Source organism: Anabrus simplex, chromosome 5, assembly GCF_040414725.1.
Source record: "Anabrus simplex isolate iqAnaSimp1 chromosome 5, ASM4041472v1, whole genome shotgun sequence".
In the NCBI taxonomy this organism is placed as follows: domain Eukaryota; kingdom Metazoa; phylum Arthropoda; class Insecta; order Orthoptera; family Tettigoniidae; genus Anabrus; species Anabrus simplex.
The window spans coordinates 145,994,971-146,011,520 of record NC_090269.1 but is presented as its reverse complement, the minus strand read 5'-3'; the positions used below and the strand labels follow the sequence as shown (position 1 = coordinate 146,011,520).

General features: G+C 43.5%; 1 protein-coding gene across 7 annotated transcripts in view; it reads left to right on the top strand.

The window, feature by feature from the left end:
* Mgat4a (alpha-1,3-mannosyl-glycoprotein 4-beta-N-acetylglucosaminyltransferase a) overlaps positions 1 to 16,550 on the top strand; it is a 978,023-nt gene that overhangs the window by 846,440 nt on the left and 115,033 nt on the right. For all 7 annotated transcript variants that reach the window (XM_067147150.2, XM_067147146.2, XM_067147149.2 and 4 more), the window contains one exon: positions 4,443 to 4,805. In XM_067147150.2, the coding sequence (XP_067003251.1) occupies positions 4,443 to 4,805 (363 nt within the window). The remainder of the gene's footprint in view (positions 1 to 4,442; positions 4,806 to 16,550) is intronic.

The window sequence follows — 16,550 nt, the reverse complement described above, 5'->3', positions numbered from 1 at the left end:
GGCTGTTATACTCGGTACGCAGTAGTAATCCCATCTATCGGAGTTGAGCGGGACCATAAGAAACGAAGAACATCACAACAAACAATGGTCAATGTAAAGTTATTGTTGATCAGTAACATACAATGGTCAATGTAAAGTTATTGTTGATCAGTGTTATGCGCTTTCGATATTGTAGGCCTTCTGAAATACCACTCTTATCATAGTCGGTACAGTAAAACACTGAAACATAAATGATCGGAAATTGTATTGTCTATAACTTTTGTTATGTAGTACTTTTCGATAGCACCAATAACATAGGTACCGGTAATTAAAAATTAAATTTTAGGCGCCTTCCCCTAAACTACCATTTCATCTCGGGCGAATAAAATTATTTACAGCCTAGACTGTAGTTTCTTATTCCGCGACTCTATATAGCGGTTTTCATTAAATTCTGTTAACCCATTTTCACGTGGCTCGGCGTTCATATGGACTTAGCAACAAAACTACAAATTCATTAATATCTGTGTTATCAGAGCCGGTACAGTAAAAATCTATAAGACATAATTGATTGGAAATTTAATTCTATATAACTTTAGTTATATAGTATTTGTCGATAGGGCCGGTAATAATATAAATATTCGAGAATTAAATTTTAGGCCTTCCCCTAAACTACCATTTCACTCGGCGTGAATACAATTATTTATAGCCTAGATTGTAGCGGTTCATCCCCCGACTTTACATACCGATTTTCATTAAATTCTCTTCAGCCGTTTTCTCGTGATGCGTGTACAGACAGACAGACAGACAGACAGACAGACAGACAGACAGACAGACAGACAGACAGACAGACAGACAGACAGACAGACAGACAGACAGACAGACAGACAGACAGACAGACAGACAGACAGACAGAAATTACGGAAAAGTAAAAAATGCATTTTCTTATTACTGAGGACATGACCGATACAGAAATACCATTGTTTTCAAATTCTGAGCAATGTACAGACAAAACTCTTATTTTATATATATAGATTATCTTTCCAATCATTTGTCTTATACATTGTTACCGTACCGGCTATGATCACAGATATATTCATGAATATTGAATTTTTGTTACTATAGTGCTATTAAAACAATGTGCGTGTTCTGACAGCTCTCAGCGTGGTAGTAGGAGGTGGCAGTTACTATGGCAACCGGTACACGCCTCCCGTTTCAGCCAATCCCAGCTCGGCATGCACTCTCCCTTTTCCTACCCCCGCTGTCTGAAAGCTTCGTGAGGCGGTCGGTCCGAGTTCCACGTTGCCAATATAGTATAAGTTACCGTAACACACGTGGCTGGGCTAACAATGTCTACTTTGAGGGATATCATTGTCTGTATAGTGTGTTTTTTAAATCAACTAAATATTATAGTGCTATTGTGTTCGTGTTAATAAGTGTATCGTTATCGAGGCTGACATTCTAGTGTAGTGTAAATTATAGTATTGTGTAGTATAGTGTAATTTTAACACCGTCTCATTTACTGAATTCAAAATGTTGCAACCCTTTCAGAGCGCCGCTAAACACCGAGGGCGACCTAGAATTCATTCACCTAGAAAAAAGGCAAGCGTAATGGAGAGGCATGGCTTCGCTATACGTGGTCAAGTTCGCGATATGGTATGTGCCTTACGGGAATATTTTGAGGCTGAAGGGAAAAATGGAGGCCCACTGATAGACGTTAACAAAGTTGTAGAAAGAACAGCAGCAGCTTTAAAATTTCTCAAGCTACAGTAATTAGAATAGGGAAAGAAAAAGAAAAGAAAGAAAAGGAGCCTTGGGAAGAAGGTGAAGGGGAAAGAGAGGGAGTGGATGTAATTGGACCATCACATGACAGGTTATCAACACCGGGCAAAACCCGACTCATTAAAGCCTATGAGGAAGGCGAATGAGGAGTTTGTCTTACGATATTTGAGCTGATAAAATTACTGCTGAGCCATCTTGGAATAATAGCAACGATATTTAACGTTTTTCTAACTCTTTCATGATCGCCGTTAATGGATATTATTTTCCGCAGAGCCTAGCGCAGAACGAGAGCTGTTGACTGTGATGTAGTAACTCATGCCGGATCATGTGGCAACACAGCGCTCCCACTCCTTTGTTCGGCGCCACGTGCTGCGAACTGTCAGAACACGCACATTGTTTTAATAGCACTATAAGTTCATATCAGCGCCGAGCCGCGAGAAAATGGGTAAACAGAATTTAATGAAAATCGGTATGTAAATTCGGAGAATAAGGAATTACAGTACACGCTACAAATAATTTTATAAGACGCCCTAATCTCACATAGTCCAAAGAAAATTAAATGTGAAGGCCTACAGTTTGTAAAGTTCATAAAATTGATCAACAATAACATTACTGTTTTTTTTTTGTTCTGATGTGCTTTGCGTCTTCTGTTGCCACTCATCTCCGATAGATAGGATTACTGCTCCGTACCGAGTATTTTTTTTTAAATTTGCCTCACTTCGCACCGACACAGATAGGTCTTATGGTGACAATGGGATACGAAAGGGCTAGGAATGTGAAGAAAGAGGCCTTGGTCTTAATTAAGGTACAGCCCATCATTTTCCTGGTGTGAAAATTGGAAACCACGGAATACCATCTTCAGGGCTGCCGACAGTGGGGTTCGAATGCACTATTTCCTGGATGCAAGCTCACAGCTGCGCGTCCGTAACCACACGGCCAACTCGCCCGGTCGTACCGAGTGTAACAGCCTGCCTGAATATTGGCGGGGAGTAGCTGGGGAGTTATATAACTTTCTTCTTTAGCATGTCATTCCTCTGATTTATAAATGTCCTGATAATACTGGTACGTAATACACTGGTCCATCATAGCATGCGAGTTATTCAATCCCTACTCTGAGGCACTGAGAAAGCGCAATGTGCATATTTAACGGAATAATGGCAGAGGAGTGTTCACGGCTGTCTGCGGCCTGGTCATTCCAGCTCAGGAACTATGGACTGGTAGATCGACACCGTAGTATTAATCGCTACTGTCGTACTGACGTTTTTGTAATGACCTATGTTGACTGCAGTTAAGAAAACCACAAGGTCAGTCTTTCTGAGACTCCCGTAGCGAAGCACGGGTACAGCAGCTAGTACTAAATTAAGCACACACACGGGGTGATTTGGCCGTGCGGTTAGGGACGCGCAGCTGTGAACTTGCATCCGGGAGATAGTGGCTTCGAACCCCACTGTCGGCAGCCCTGAAGATGATTTTCCGTGGTTTCCCTTTTACACACCAGGTAAATGCTGAGGCTTAATTAGGGCCATGTCGCTTTCTTCCCACACCTAGCCTTTTCCTATCCCATTGTTGCCGTAAGACTTATCTGTATCGGTGCGACGTAACGAAAGTAGGAAAAAACCACGAGAAGGAATTTAATTTATATGAAGTAATGAATAATTATAAAATTTATTATCATGAACAGTATGATTTTTATAGAGCGGCAGTTTATAAATACCGGTCCCGCAGTAGTGAGCCCGTTTCTTACTTGGAGGCCCCGGGTTCGATTCTCGTGCCTCTGAGAGCTGGTTCGAGGTCTACATGAGAACAACTGAGGAGTTGCCTGACGGTCAAATAGTGCCACCTGACCACACGTCAACGCGCCATCTGCTGGCCTTTGGGCTGAGCAGCGCTCGTTGCGGATATAGCTTGTAAATAACTCCCTAAATTCCTATAAGTGTCTCTTTATTTGCAATCTTTAACGAAGTTCCTCTGTAAGAAACATTTTCAAACATACAGGTAGTAACAATGCTGACGGTCTTAAGTTCTATCAAACTGAGAAGGAAGATGTTTCTACGCTGTTTTGACACCTGGGACCAAATTAATTTTCCACGTAAGTTTAATTTATTCGTAAAACATTCCTTGCCTGGACAGATATGGGGAAGGAGAGTAATTTATGTCCACGAGAAAAAGGAGATACTTGGCATAGAGTTTATATGTATGCTTCCCCCGTTGCAGCCTTCTTAACGCCTTATCCTGTCGTTCCAGATCTCCACCAGCTAGTCTGTTAGGGACAGCTCCTGCTCTAACTTGTTTTCCTATTTCCTGCTGTTTCAGATCTCAGTCTTTCAGGAAGATTTCCCGCCCTAACTCGATTTCCTGTTGTTTCAGGTCTCAGTCTGTTAGGAACAGCTCCCGCCCTAACTCGATTTCCTGTTTCAAAGTTTAGTCTGTTAGGAACAGCTCCCGCCCTAACTCTATTTCGTGTTGTTTCAGATCTCAGTCTGTTAGGAACAGCTCTCGCCCTAACTCAATTTCCTGTTGTTTCAGATCTCGGTCTGTTAGGACCAGTTCCCACCCTGACTTGTTCTCCTGTTGTTTCAGATCTCACATGTTTTCCTGTTATATCTCTCAATTCCTGCTCTACCTTATTTTCCTGTTATTTCAGATTTCGGTTCCCGGCCTAACGTGTTTTCCTGTTGTTGCAGATCTCAGCCAGGAGCAGGCTCTTGTTCAGCGGATGGCGGAACTCCAAGTCCGCTTGCAGCACCTGGACGCCATGCACCGCGCCCGTCAGGAAGAGGTTCATGTGTTGTCGCAGCACCTGGGACAGCTGCTTGCGGCCTCTGGAGACGGCACAGGGCTGGTGAACAACTCAGGGACCGGCCTACCCCTGTATCTGCCCCTCAGCCCTGAGGTGCGCCTGTTACTTCGCAACCTCACCGGCCTCCAGGCGGGAGACTCGGGCCAACTGCTCCGTCTGCCTTCGGTCTACCACTTCCTGCCACACCTGCTGGAGAGTCCAGCGAGCCTGCGTCCAGCGTACATCTTGTCGCGAGGTCGCACAGGAGGTTAGTTTTCTAGAGTTTTGCAATTCTCAAGGCATTCGGAAACTCTGGCTGACAAGCCAACATTTTGTTGGAGGCAAATAAAAGTTGTAGTTATTTATATATCACCGCGTTTAGAATTTTTTAAATATATATATTTGTACGGTACACATTTTTAGAGCCGTGCACGGATGCAGATATCCGCGAAGTTAATGTCTTGGCGGATACAAACTGTAAGGCAGCGCGGATAATTTTGCTGATAATTTCTAAATAATGACTTTTGATTGTCACTCAGGTGTACTCTTATTTTTGTTTGTGGTTAGGCGACCCCTGACACTGGTATGGTAGAATAGTGAGATATAAAGAGCCTTGAAACCATAAAGCAAAAATCTGACCTAAACCTAGCTTGCTCCTGTCCTCAATTAGTGGAAGTAATGAACAAAAGTCAATACGTCGGTAGTTTTCACAAGAGGAAGTCCCTCATGAACCTGTGACTGTATGGGTACTGGTGCCAGGTGTCAGACCCATTGCATTATGTTAACACATCTATCCGTTTCAGTACCTTAAGTGTAATATACTGTAGTTAAATATTTACAATATCCGCGGATAGCCATTCGCGGATGAGGAGCGGATGCGGATATTATTTTGTATATCCGTGCAGGGCTCTACGATATTTTGTCCACTTGAGCTCAATAACTTTTCTTTTCGAACCAGTTTCGTGCATTTAGCATTTGTCCCCTTCCCTTGAGATTCTTGATGTCAGTCTCTTGTGACCGTAGAAAATAAGTCTCCTTTTCCCCTTGGCTGATGTTATGCTCTCTAAATGTCGGTAAAGCTCGTTGTTATGCCTGATTCTACATTCACCTCCCTCTTTAATGGCGCCCATGACTTTTCTCAGAATCTTCCGTTCCTTCAGTTCCAAATTCATGAGTTGTCCCTTTCTGAACATGATCAAGCATTCTGAGGCATACAGTGCCGAAATGGGCTCATAGTTTCGAAGTTTGAGGCGAAGGGAAAGGGATTTGGACTTGTAAATGTTCTTACAGAGAAGGAAAGGTCTCTCCAGTTTGGTACACACTCTCCCACCTCAGTTAGTGACCGGGTGAGAAGAGTGTTATTCATTCTTGCAAGACTACCATTCAATCATGAAATCATCCATTCACTAATTCAATGGTTCTCAAGATTTGAGGGCCTGCGCCCCCTTTGTATCCGTAAATTAGTTCACGCCCCCTGATAAATTATTGATTTACGTAAGTTCTACTTTTCTGTAAGGATTAATATCTCAAAAAATACGAGGGCTATTATTTTTTCAACCTCCGATCGGTTGCGAAATTAGAACCACAGTGATAATCTGATGAACCGTTGCACAGTGTCTCTAGTATGCCTGTCGACCGCATCACGTCGCACTTGTCAGTTGTGAGCGCGCAGAGTCTCCTGCCAGGTGTGAAGTGCGTGCTGACATTCGATTTATTCATGCTGAGGGGTGCAATGCGTTTTTCTCGAATCGCTTGACCCACTCGCACAACAAGATCGCTCGCTTCCTTCCCTGACCGCCTGCATCATGAACATCTGTACGCCCTGCTTCAAAGTTCCTGCACCATTGCCGCACTTTGCAGTCACTCCTGAATGTTTCATCGTACACATTACTCATTCGTTGATGAATTTCGGCTGCAATGCACCCCTCGTGATGAAGAAATCGAATGACAGCACGCACTTCACACTTGGCGGTGGACTATTGCTCTATGCATGTTTACGTGCTTACTACGCGCTCAGAACTGAGAGTGTAGGGGCATTGCGCAACACGTCTGCACAACGCTTCATCGGATTCTCACTGTGGTTTTAATTTCGCGACCGATCGGAGATTGAAAAATACCCCTCGTATTTTATAATGATTGTGTTATTACATGTTTCAAAGTAATACTTTTTTCACACCAGGCAAATGCTGGGGCTGTACCTTAATTAAGGCCACGGCCGATTCCTTCCCACTCCTAGCCCTATCCTGTCCCATCGTCGCCATAAGACCTATCTGAGTCGGTGCGACGTAAAGCAAAAAAAAAAAAAAAAAAAGTAATACTTATAATGCAATCACTTACAAAGAAAGTCATGAATTACACAAATAATAATATAACAAGAGAATAAAACAAATTACAGTAAATATGATACGGAGGATTCTACACTCACTGCAATTAACATTTCAAACTGCATCATTTGATTTGATTTTGTAAGATTAGAATTAATGATTAATGAGGTGGCTGGCACTGTTTTCCTTTCACAAGTTTTTTAATGTTTGGTTCCAACTGTTCGAGAAGTAAGTATAAATAACCACCTAATCGATACTTTATTAATGCCTCAGGCAAAATTGAATAAAATTAAAACTTACAGGACATGTTTCGACCACTTAGTGGTCCTCTTCAGCTGTATAAATAAAGAACTGAAAAGAAAAACATTGACAATAAGCACAAATAAAAGTTCTTTGGAGACTCCTTTGATAAAAATGGAGGTCGTCAGAATAGGTCATCTTGCCTTTCGTTCTTGTTTGGAAAAGATGTTTATTCTGCGCTGTCTAGAGGGTCTGTCTTTGAGCGCGACCTGGTGAAGTAACGATGTGATACAGTTTGACAGTTCATGGAAAGCTCTGGAGAGAAGGGAAGTAGAGTTTCATCGTCATCTAAAATAACATGTGAGGGAGGAGGGAGATTGGGCTGTGCTTCTGCGATGTCGTGTTTAATTATATCTCTTGTTCGTCTAGTCTGTTTCATGTCTACCCATTCTAAGTATTTGCTAATATTCTCATATAAGATGTTTTTATGCTTCGTTGAGATTCTCTTCACCGTTTTCCAATTTATCAAGAAAACAACGAGCATAAAAACATCTTATATGAGAATATTAGCAAATACTTAGAATGGGTAGACATGAAACAGACTAGACGAACAAGAGATATAATCAAACACGACATCGCAGAAGCACAGCCCAATCTCCCTCCTCCCTCACATGTTATTTTAGATGACGATGAAACTCTACTTCCCTTCTCTCCAGAGTTTTCCATGAACTGTCAAACGGTATCACATCGTTACTTCACCAGGTCGCGCTCAAAGACAGACCCTCTAGACAGCGCAGAATAAACATCTTTTCCAAACAAGAACGAAAGGCAAGATGACCTATTCTGACGACCTACATTTTTATCAAAGGAGTCTCCAAAGAATTTTTATTTGTGCTTATTGTCAATGTTTTTCTTTTCAGTTCTTTATTTATACAGCTGAAGAGGACCACTAAGTGGTCGAAACATGTCCTGTAAGTTTTAATTTTATTCAATTTTGCCTGAGGCATTAATAAAGTATCGATTAGGTGGTTATTTATACTTACTTCTTGATTAAACATCGATACGGTCATGAAATGGACAACTTGTAATCCAACTGTTCGTATCAACTGGTATTGCCATCTCTCTGAATAGATGTCTGGAAAGTACCGTAGCGTCCAACTTCTGCTCTGAAATCAAGCTCTTCAATTCACTTTTCAAATTTAATTGAAGATTTTGTGTCATCAAGAAGCGCCCCCACCCACAGGGTGTAAATTTTTCGGAAACATCTCTTTTGTTGGTAATTCGTCCTTTGAATAGCCACACAGATCGACAACCTGCTGTGCTTTGCTCAGCTACAGCTACTGTATGTCACTTTCATACGGCCTGCCACACGATTTTTCAGAATCTCACACATTTTAATTTTTTTTGCAGTTCCTTTTCTGAACAAAATTCAAGGTTCACATTCCTTCTCCTCGATTCCCGGTCAGGTCAGGGGTTTTTACCTGGACCTGAGGGCTGGCTCGAACTCCACTCAGCCTACGTGATTAAAATCGAGGAGCTATCTGACAGTGAGATAGTGGCCCCGGTCTAGAAAGCCGAGAGGATTCGTCGTGCTGTCCACACGACACCTCGTAATCTGCCGTCCTTCAGGCTGAGCAGCGGTCGCTTGGTAGGCCAAGGCCCTTCAGGGCTGAAGTGGCATGGCGTTAGTTTATTGTATTTATTGTACATCCAAATACTGTGCGTAGTGCAGCTCTGTTTATCAACAGTTATCGTTGTGTTACTGACCTGGCCATCTTCTCTCTAGAAACAAACACACACACACACACACACAGAGCTGATCAGCCATAAGACATAGCCTGCATGGTTGCTAGGTAACGTTGTCTGGCCATCCATCCATATCTTACATCACAGCCTGCACGGTTGCTGGATAACGTTGTCTGATCATTCATCCATATTTTACATCAGAGCCTGCACGGTTGCTGGAAAACGTTGTCTGGCCATCCATCCATATCTTACATCACAGCCTGCACGGTTGCTGGATAACGTTGTCTGATCATCCATCCATATCTTACATCACAGCCTGCACGGTTGCTGGATAACGTTGTCTGATCATCCATCCACACCTTACATCACAGCCTGCACGGTTGCTGGATAACGTTGTCTGATCATCCATCCACACCTTACATCACAGCCTGCACGGTTGCTGGATAACGTTGTCTGATCATCCATCCACACCTTACATCACAGCCTGCACGGTTGCTGGATAACGTTGTCTGATCATCCATCCACACCTTACATCACAGCCTGCACGGTTGCTGGATAACTTTGTCTGATCATCCATCCACACCTTACATCACAGCCTGCACGGTTGCTGGATAACGTTGTCTGATCATCCATCCACACCTTACATCACAGCCTGCACGGTTGCTGGATAACGTTGCCTGGCCATCCATCCACATATTACATCACAGCCTGCACGGTTGCTGGATAACGTTGTCTGATCATCCATCCACACCTTACATCACAGCCTGCACGGTTGCTGGATAACGTTGTCTGATCATCCATCCACACCTTACATCACAGCCTGCACGGTTGCTGGATAACGTTGTCTGATCATCCATCCATATCTTACATCACAGCCTGCACGGTTGCTGGATAACCTTGCCTGGCCATCCATCCACACCTTACATCACAGCCTGCACGGTTGCTGGATAACGTTGTCTGATCATCCATCCATATCTTACATCACAGCCTGCACGGTTGCTGGATAACGTTGCCTGGCCATCCATCCACACCTTACATCACAGCCTGCACGGTTGCTGGATAACGTTGCCTGGCCATCCATCCACATCTTACATCACAGCCTGCACGGTTGCTAGGTAACATTGTCTGATCATCCATCCACACCTTACATCACAGCCTGCACGGTTGCTAGGTAACATTGTCTGATCATCCATCCACACCTTACATCGCAGCCTGCACGGTTGTTAGGTAACGTTGTCTGGCCATCCATCCATACCTTACATCACAGCCTGCACGGTTGCTGGATAACGTTGCCTGGCCATCCATCCACACCTTACATCACAGCCTGCACGGTTGCTGGATAACGTTGCCTGGCCATCCATCCACATCTTACATCACAGCCTGCACGGTTGCTAGGTAACATTGTCTGATCATCCATCCACACCTTACATCACAGCCTGCACGGTTGCTAGGTAACATTGTCTGATCATCCATCCACACCTTACATCACAGCCTGCACGGTTGCTAGGTAACATTGTCTGGCCATCCATCCATACCTTACATCACAGCCTGCACGGTTGCTGGATAACGTTGCCTGGCCATCCATCCACACCTTACATCACAGCCTGCACGGTTGCTGTGGTTACACACATTTCTCGGGTGAACCCCAGCCATGAGACGTATTTATGTCAACAATCATCATTTTCTGATTTATGTAGGATTTTAGCATAATTTTCGCAGTTTGAGTGAATTTCACATGTTATACAAAACACATTAAAGAGAAGTTGGTTAGGGGCACGCGGCTGTGAGCTTGCATCCGGGAGATAGTGGGTTCGAGTCCTACTGTCGGCAGCCCTGAAGATGGTTTTCCGTGGTTTCCCATTTTCACACCAGGCAAATGCTGGGGTTGTACCTTAATTAAGGCCACGGCCGCTTCCTTCCAACTCCTAGGCCTTTCCTACCCCATCGTCGCCATAAGACCTATCTGTGTCGGTGCGACGTAAAGCCACTAGCGAAATAAAAACAGGTCGTGAAGCGCTTATAGGCATTTAGCGTTATATCACTATTGTGAATAAACACCAACCATGACCAGCGTGCTCGGTTCGATTGCCGGCCGGGCCGAGGATTTTAACAACGTCTGCTTAATTGTTATTCTGTTCCTTTTAAAACAAAACATAACACACTACTAACCACCTCAGAAACTTGCTTTCCATATACTATTGGCTTCAGGAAGGGCATCCGACTGTCAAACTGCGACGATCATCAAGAAAATCGGACAGCTATTATCAAAATTGAAGACCATGTTACTGAAGGGATCGCGATACAGAAAGGTGTGACGAAAGGATTTAAAACGTTTGTTTTTGGCAAGTGACATTACCGACGCTATCTCACATGACTCACGCAAGTCCGGTTTGTAGTATTGATGTTCAGTGCCCTGGCATGTCGTAATGACCGCCCCGCCCCTACGGAGATGGTAATCTGTATCACAATACGGCACTTACATTTACAATGCAGAGTAGTTCGACGAGTAAATAGTCATGTTCTTGTCATGTCTTCAGTTGTGCATCCTATTATTTCTTGCGTGCCAGGAGTACGTCATGTTATATCGTATCCTCATGGTACAAGTCACTGATTTAGTTTTCGACAGTTTGCTGAAGAAAGCCATTATTAAAATATCAAAATGCAGCCTGCCCCTATATTATATTAAATTAAACTCAAACTGACATGATATAAAATTGCATATACTCATTATTTATTTATTTATTTATTTATTTATTTATTTTACATTGTATGAATCTACAACATCCGTATGTGTCCCTCCATGGTCTCTGCACAGCTGAATATGCCGCCATGTTCTGATGCTCATATTAAGGAACATCCTTCTCTTCTGTTTGTTACTGTTAATCTTTCCTCCCTTCACGTTGAAACATCCCGTAAATACCACGCAGCCGATATTCGTAAATGGAGCTTGTCATCCGCCACTTCGGGGGTTGGTTTCGTACGTGACCGGTAATTAATTCACACCAGAGAAACAGCGAGGCTTCGCCGATTTTCCGATCACTCGAGGTTTTAGTTTTTCAGTTCCCGTCATATTAGCTCCCACCGAGCTCGATAGCTGCAGTCGCTTAAGTGCGGCCAGTGTCCAGTATTCGGGAGATAGTAGGTTCGAACCCCACTGTCGGCAGCCCTGAAAATGGTTTTCCGTGGTTTCCCATTTTCACACCAAGCTAATGCTGGGGCTGTACCTTAATTGAGGCCATGGCCGCTTCCTTCCCACTCCTAGCCCTTCCCTGGCCCATCGTCGCCATAAGACCTATCTGTGTCGGTGCGACGTAAAACAACTAGCAAAAAAAAAAAGCATATTAGCTCCCATCATCACTGTAATCCTTTCTTTACTTGTTAACTGTTCCTCACAAACAACAAATGCCGTATTGCACAGTTAATGTTGCACAAAATTCGAGTTACAGAATATTCTTAGCTTCAGAGAAGGAAATATTTGCTTCGAGAAATGGAGAAATTCGCGTAACCGAATTTCGGGTAATAGAGAAATAAATACACGTGAAGAATAGAACAAACGGCCGGAAAATTTAAGTTACTTCGAGATACTAAAAATGGAGAATCGACACATCGAGATTCGACTGTACTAATAACAATTTTTAAAAAATATTTATATCGTATCATTAAAGATTTCCGTCCGTTCTTGACTGTCAAAAGAATATATGGTTGGGAACGATAAAGGTTGCCTCAAGATGTTCTCTGGTTGCCATTTTACGGCACTGGATACACTAAAGATGAAATTAGCCTTAATTGCGTAGGATTTGCAAATGATCTGGCACTACTAGCTAATAACCTTAATGAAGCTCGGAATCAAATCACAAGTCTCCAAACTATTGCTGGAAAAATGGGATTAAAAATTTCATTTGAAAAAACTAAAATGATGGCAATAGATCCCGTTTTAATAAGCAGTGTTCTGGTAAGTAGTATGAGCAATATATGTTCTGAAACAATGGGTGCTGCGTCAGCATTTTCCCACGAGGTCATTGACCCCTAGTAGTGTACCTATGCGGGTTGTGACTCAAGGCATTGACCCCCTAGTATAGTAGTAGTGCAATGCTGATTCGCGGATTTTGTATAAGAGAGCAAGCCTAACCTCAAAGACGCCAATTTGGAGGGGCATAACCTCATGTTTTACGGCCAGTTACCCTTCTCGACGTGGATTTCGCATAAAAGAGCAAGCCTAGGCTCACAGTCGCCATCTTGGAGGGGCCTAACCTTACTTTTACAGGCAGATGCCTTTCCCGACGGCAACAGTCGCCATCTTGGAGGGGCCTAACCTCACTTTAACCGCTAGATGCCCTTCCCGATGCCATGTTGTATAGCAGGGCAATGGGGATTCGCATAAGAGAGCACACCTAACCTCAATGAGGGGCCTAACTATACTGGGCCTAGTTTTACGGTCAGATGACCTTCCCGTCGCCATTTTGATCCTCCCGCCAGAGGGGGCACATATGGCCTAACCTAGTTTTATGGACACATGCCCTTTCCGACGTCATCTTGGGAGGCCTAACTACACAGTCGCTATCTTGGGCCCAGTTTTGCGGACGGATGCCCCTCCCGACGCCATCTTCGAAGGGCCTAACTATACAGGGCTCAGGGCTCAGTTTTACGGTTGGATATCCTTCCCACCGCCATTTTAGAGGGTAGATGCCCCACCCATTTCTATTTTGGAGGGGTCTAACTACACAGTCGCCATCTGTGATTTTAAAAGAGGTCAGCTTAAGGCTTTATGTCGCCATCCGACAGACTACTTAGTTGTGCACCTGTGTTATCGAGTGGTCTGCGTATGGCTTTACGTCTCCATCCGACAGACAAGTAACGTATAAGAAGAAGAGGTACACATATATGAAAATGTACAAGAAAGGTCTATAAAAAAGATGAAAAGAGGAAACAGTGCACCAACGGTTCAAATTGTGGTGCACCAGAAATTAGGATCGTCGAAAGTGCATTCCTTGTTGCCTCATGTGGGAGGACAAAGATGTCAATCTAGCTGCTCGCCAGTGTGTAGCCTAATTAATGCTCTGGGGTAAGATGTCAAGGCGCGGTGGATATTGGCGGAGAACAATGCTGAATGGGGTTGCATTACTGTGGAGGAAATATTCATAAGACAAGTTCAAGAGTTGTTTATTGAGTACACGGTTCACTGCGGACACAAGTGCTGATATATCGGGAGTCAGTGCATTTGCTGACACGATGCGCAGAGCATTCTTCAATGCTGGATCTCCGAGCATCGATCTGTCTTTGCATTTTATTTGGTTCATGACCGAGAAAAGTTGCTCGCAACAGCATATGGACCCAAGCGTACACATGAGCTGTGCAGCCTGGGAAAGGTTTCTTGGTGTAGTGAACGATACCATCGTGACAGATCCAGGGTGTTGTAATATCTGTCTTTTAGTAGGGTAGAATTCTGTAAGTATGGTATTTCCACCCTGTTTAGAAAGCCCAGAATAACGGTCGAGAAGTTTCTTCGTATCGACCACACGACACCGCATAATCTGCAGGCTTTCGGTCTGAGCAGCGGTCGCTTGGTAGGCCATGGCCCTTCGGGGCTGTTGCGCCACGGGGTTTGCTTTGGCGGGTAATCATCAGGGGTAACTGAGAAAAGTGTGTTTAATAAACATCGAGCTCTTGGAAGCTCGTTTCAAAAGACTGGAGAAACCTCATGATCTTCTTTAGGTCTTAGGAGGCAAGACGAGTGAATAACGTTAAATCTCTGTTTCGAGTCTGCCGCTTTTCTGTGAACGCTCTGAGTTTATCGTGCATATCTACGTAATAGATCTTTTCCTTGCAATCACGTATTCAGGTGGTTTAGGTGCATTGTTATGCCTAAAAGAGACGCCATGTCCGCTAACCATGTTGGATCAGACAGACATTGCTCCGCCTGTCCTTTCATTTCATGGAAAAGAGCTAATTTCTTAGCGAATAGCAAAAAACACGTCAAGAACTTAGGAAGCGAACGGTGCTACAACTTTCATAACAGATTGAAGTTCCACTGGTGGCCTCTTGATGAATAAAACAGTGAATAGTGACCACGTCCTATGTAACGGGCCTCCCGGCTTAACATAGTGTTATGTATTGATGGGAAACAAGATTGGCAGGAAGCGTATGGCTATCACCCTCCGGCCCCAGTCTCCTCCAACCGTGCTCCGAGCAACACTGCTGCGTACTCGCGCGTACGCATGGAACAGCTTTATCTAGCAGATGATCCGTAGTCTGCACTTCACGATAGTCACACAAAACAGAATCCGCCCAATATCCCCACTTGTGCAGCCTGTTTAGAGATCTCGAAGTCGTCCATTTCTCCATTTGTCCACGTGTTGTCCATTCTCCAAGATGCTCAACTCTAACTCGCCACAAAGTGAGTCTTGCTTGCTATTGTGTTCCTTCAAGTTCCTGTGTGGTCTTCAAGAAACTTTTGCATCAACTTAACCGTGATGGTGCATGTTGGAGTCCATATAGTGGATGAGTTTGGGAATGTTGTGGTCTTCTCCTGGCGGGCTGCTACCTCACGTCGGACATCAGGAGGTGCGATGCCAGTAAGATAGTACAGTTTTTCTCGCGGTGTAGGTCTTAGACAGCCTGTGATGATGCGACATGTTTCATTGATTGCCACGTCCATTTCTTTGGTTAGAAAACACAAATTTGACTTTTCTGCGGGATTTGCTTTCAATTGATTATTTCTGTAGTATTCGTTAATATCTTTCAAAGCGCTACTTAACGTCATTTCAATCTCTTCAAAACTGTTCGCTGGAGCCGCGAGAGCAAGATCGTCAACATAGATGAAACTCTTGAGTTCCTTTGAGTATTGGTCGATCGTTTTATACTGTGATATATATATATTTTGTGGACTTACGTCGCATATCCCCGCATTTCTTTCTAAATCGCCTTCTTCTACTCCTGCTGTCCACCTACTGACTCCCCCGCTCCCATTACGTTAGTTCTATTTCTCGTAATTTCTAGAAAGATAGTATAAATACGTGCCTCCTGCTATTCTAGCTAATGCGCGCGTGAGCTCGTTACTTTTGCCGGACAGAACTGGTTCTCTGCTCCTTCTACTTAAACTGTTCCTCAGGTGAGAAATAGAGAGAGTAATAGTATGTGACGTACGTTCTTTATTGTTTTATTCTTCTGGTTTACTGACGGATTTGGGAGTGTCATCCACTCACAGGCCACTATTCCTTATTGTATATGCAGGTACTACAGACTTTTGAACTGCTGCAGGCCTAAGTCGGTCCTTTAGTGCATCCCAGCACTTCATAATTTTAACGTATTATGGAAATCCTCGTGTGTTTCGGACTCATTACTTCGCGTATGTAATAACGACATTTTCTGTGGTTGTGTGTCTCGGCTTCTTAATTCCCTTCATTCCCCACCCTATCCTTAATCTTATAATCATTTTGGTATCGATTCAAAGTGGATAGATCTCTTCGATACTTCTGTATGAGAGTTTAAGAACTTTACCCTCTATTCCATTAATAATTCTTGTATAACCTTGCTGTATGTTTAAATATTCCCCTTGGAAAATAGCGTTTACTTACAACTAGAATTATAACCTCGTTCTGTGGTATTTTTAAACATTCATTCGTCTAGGTATTTTCACTGAACTTAGTAGATTTTTGTTTTGTTTCATATTGTTAAATAGCTTGTTTTCTTGCCTAATGTAAGTT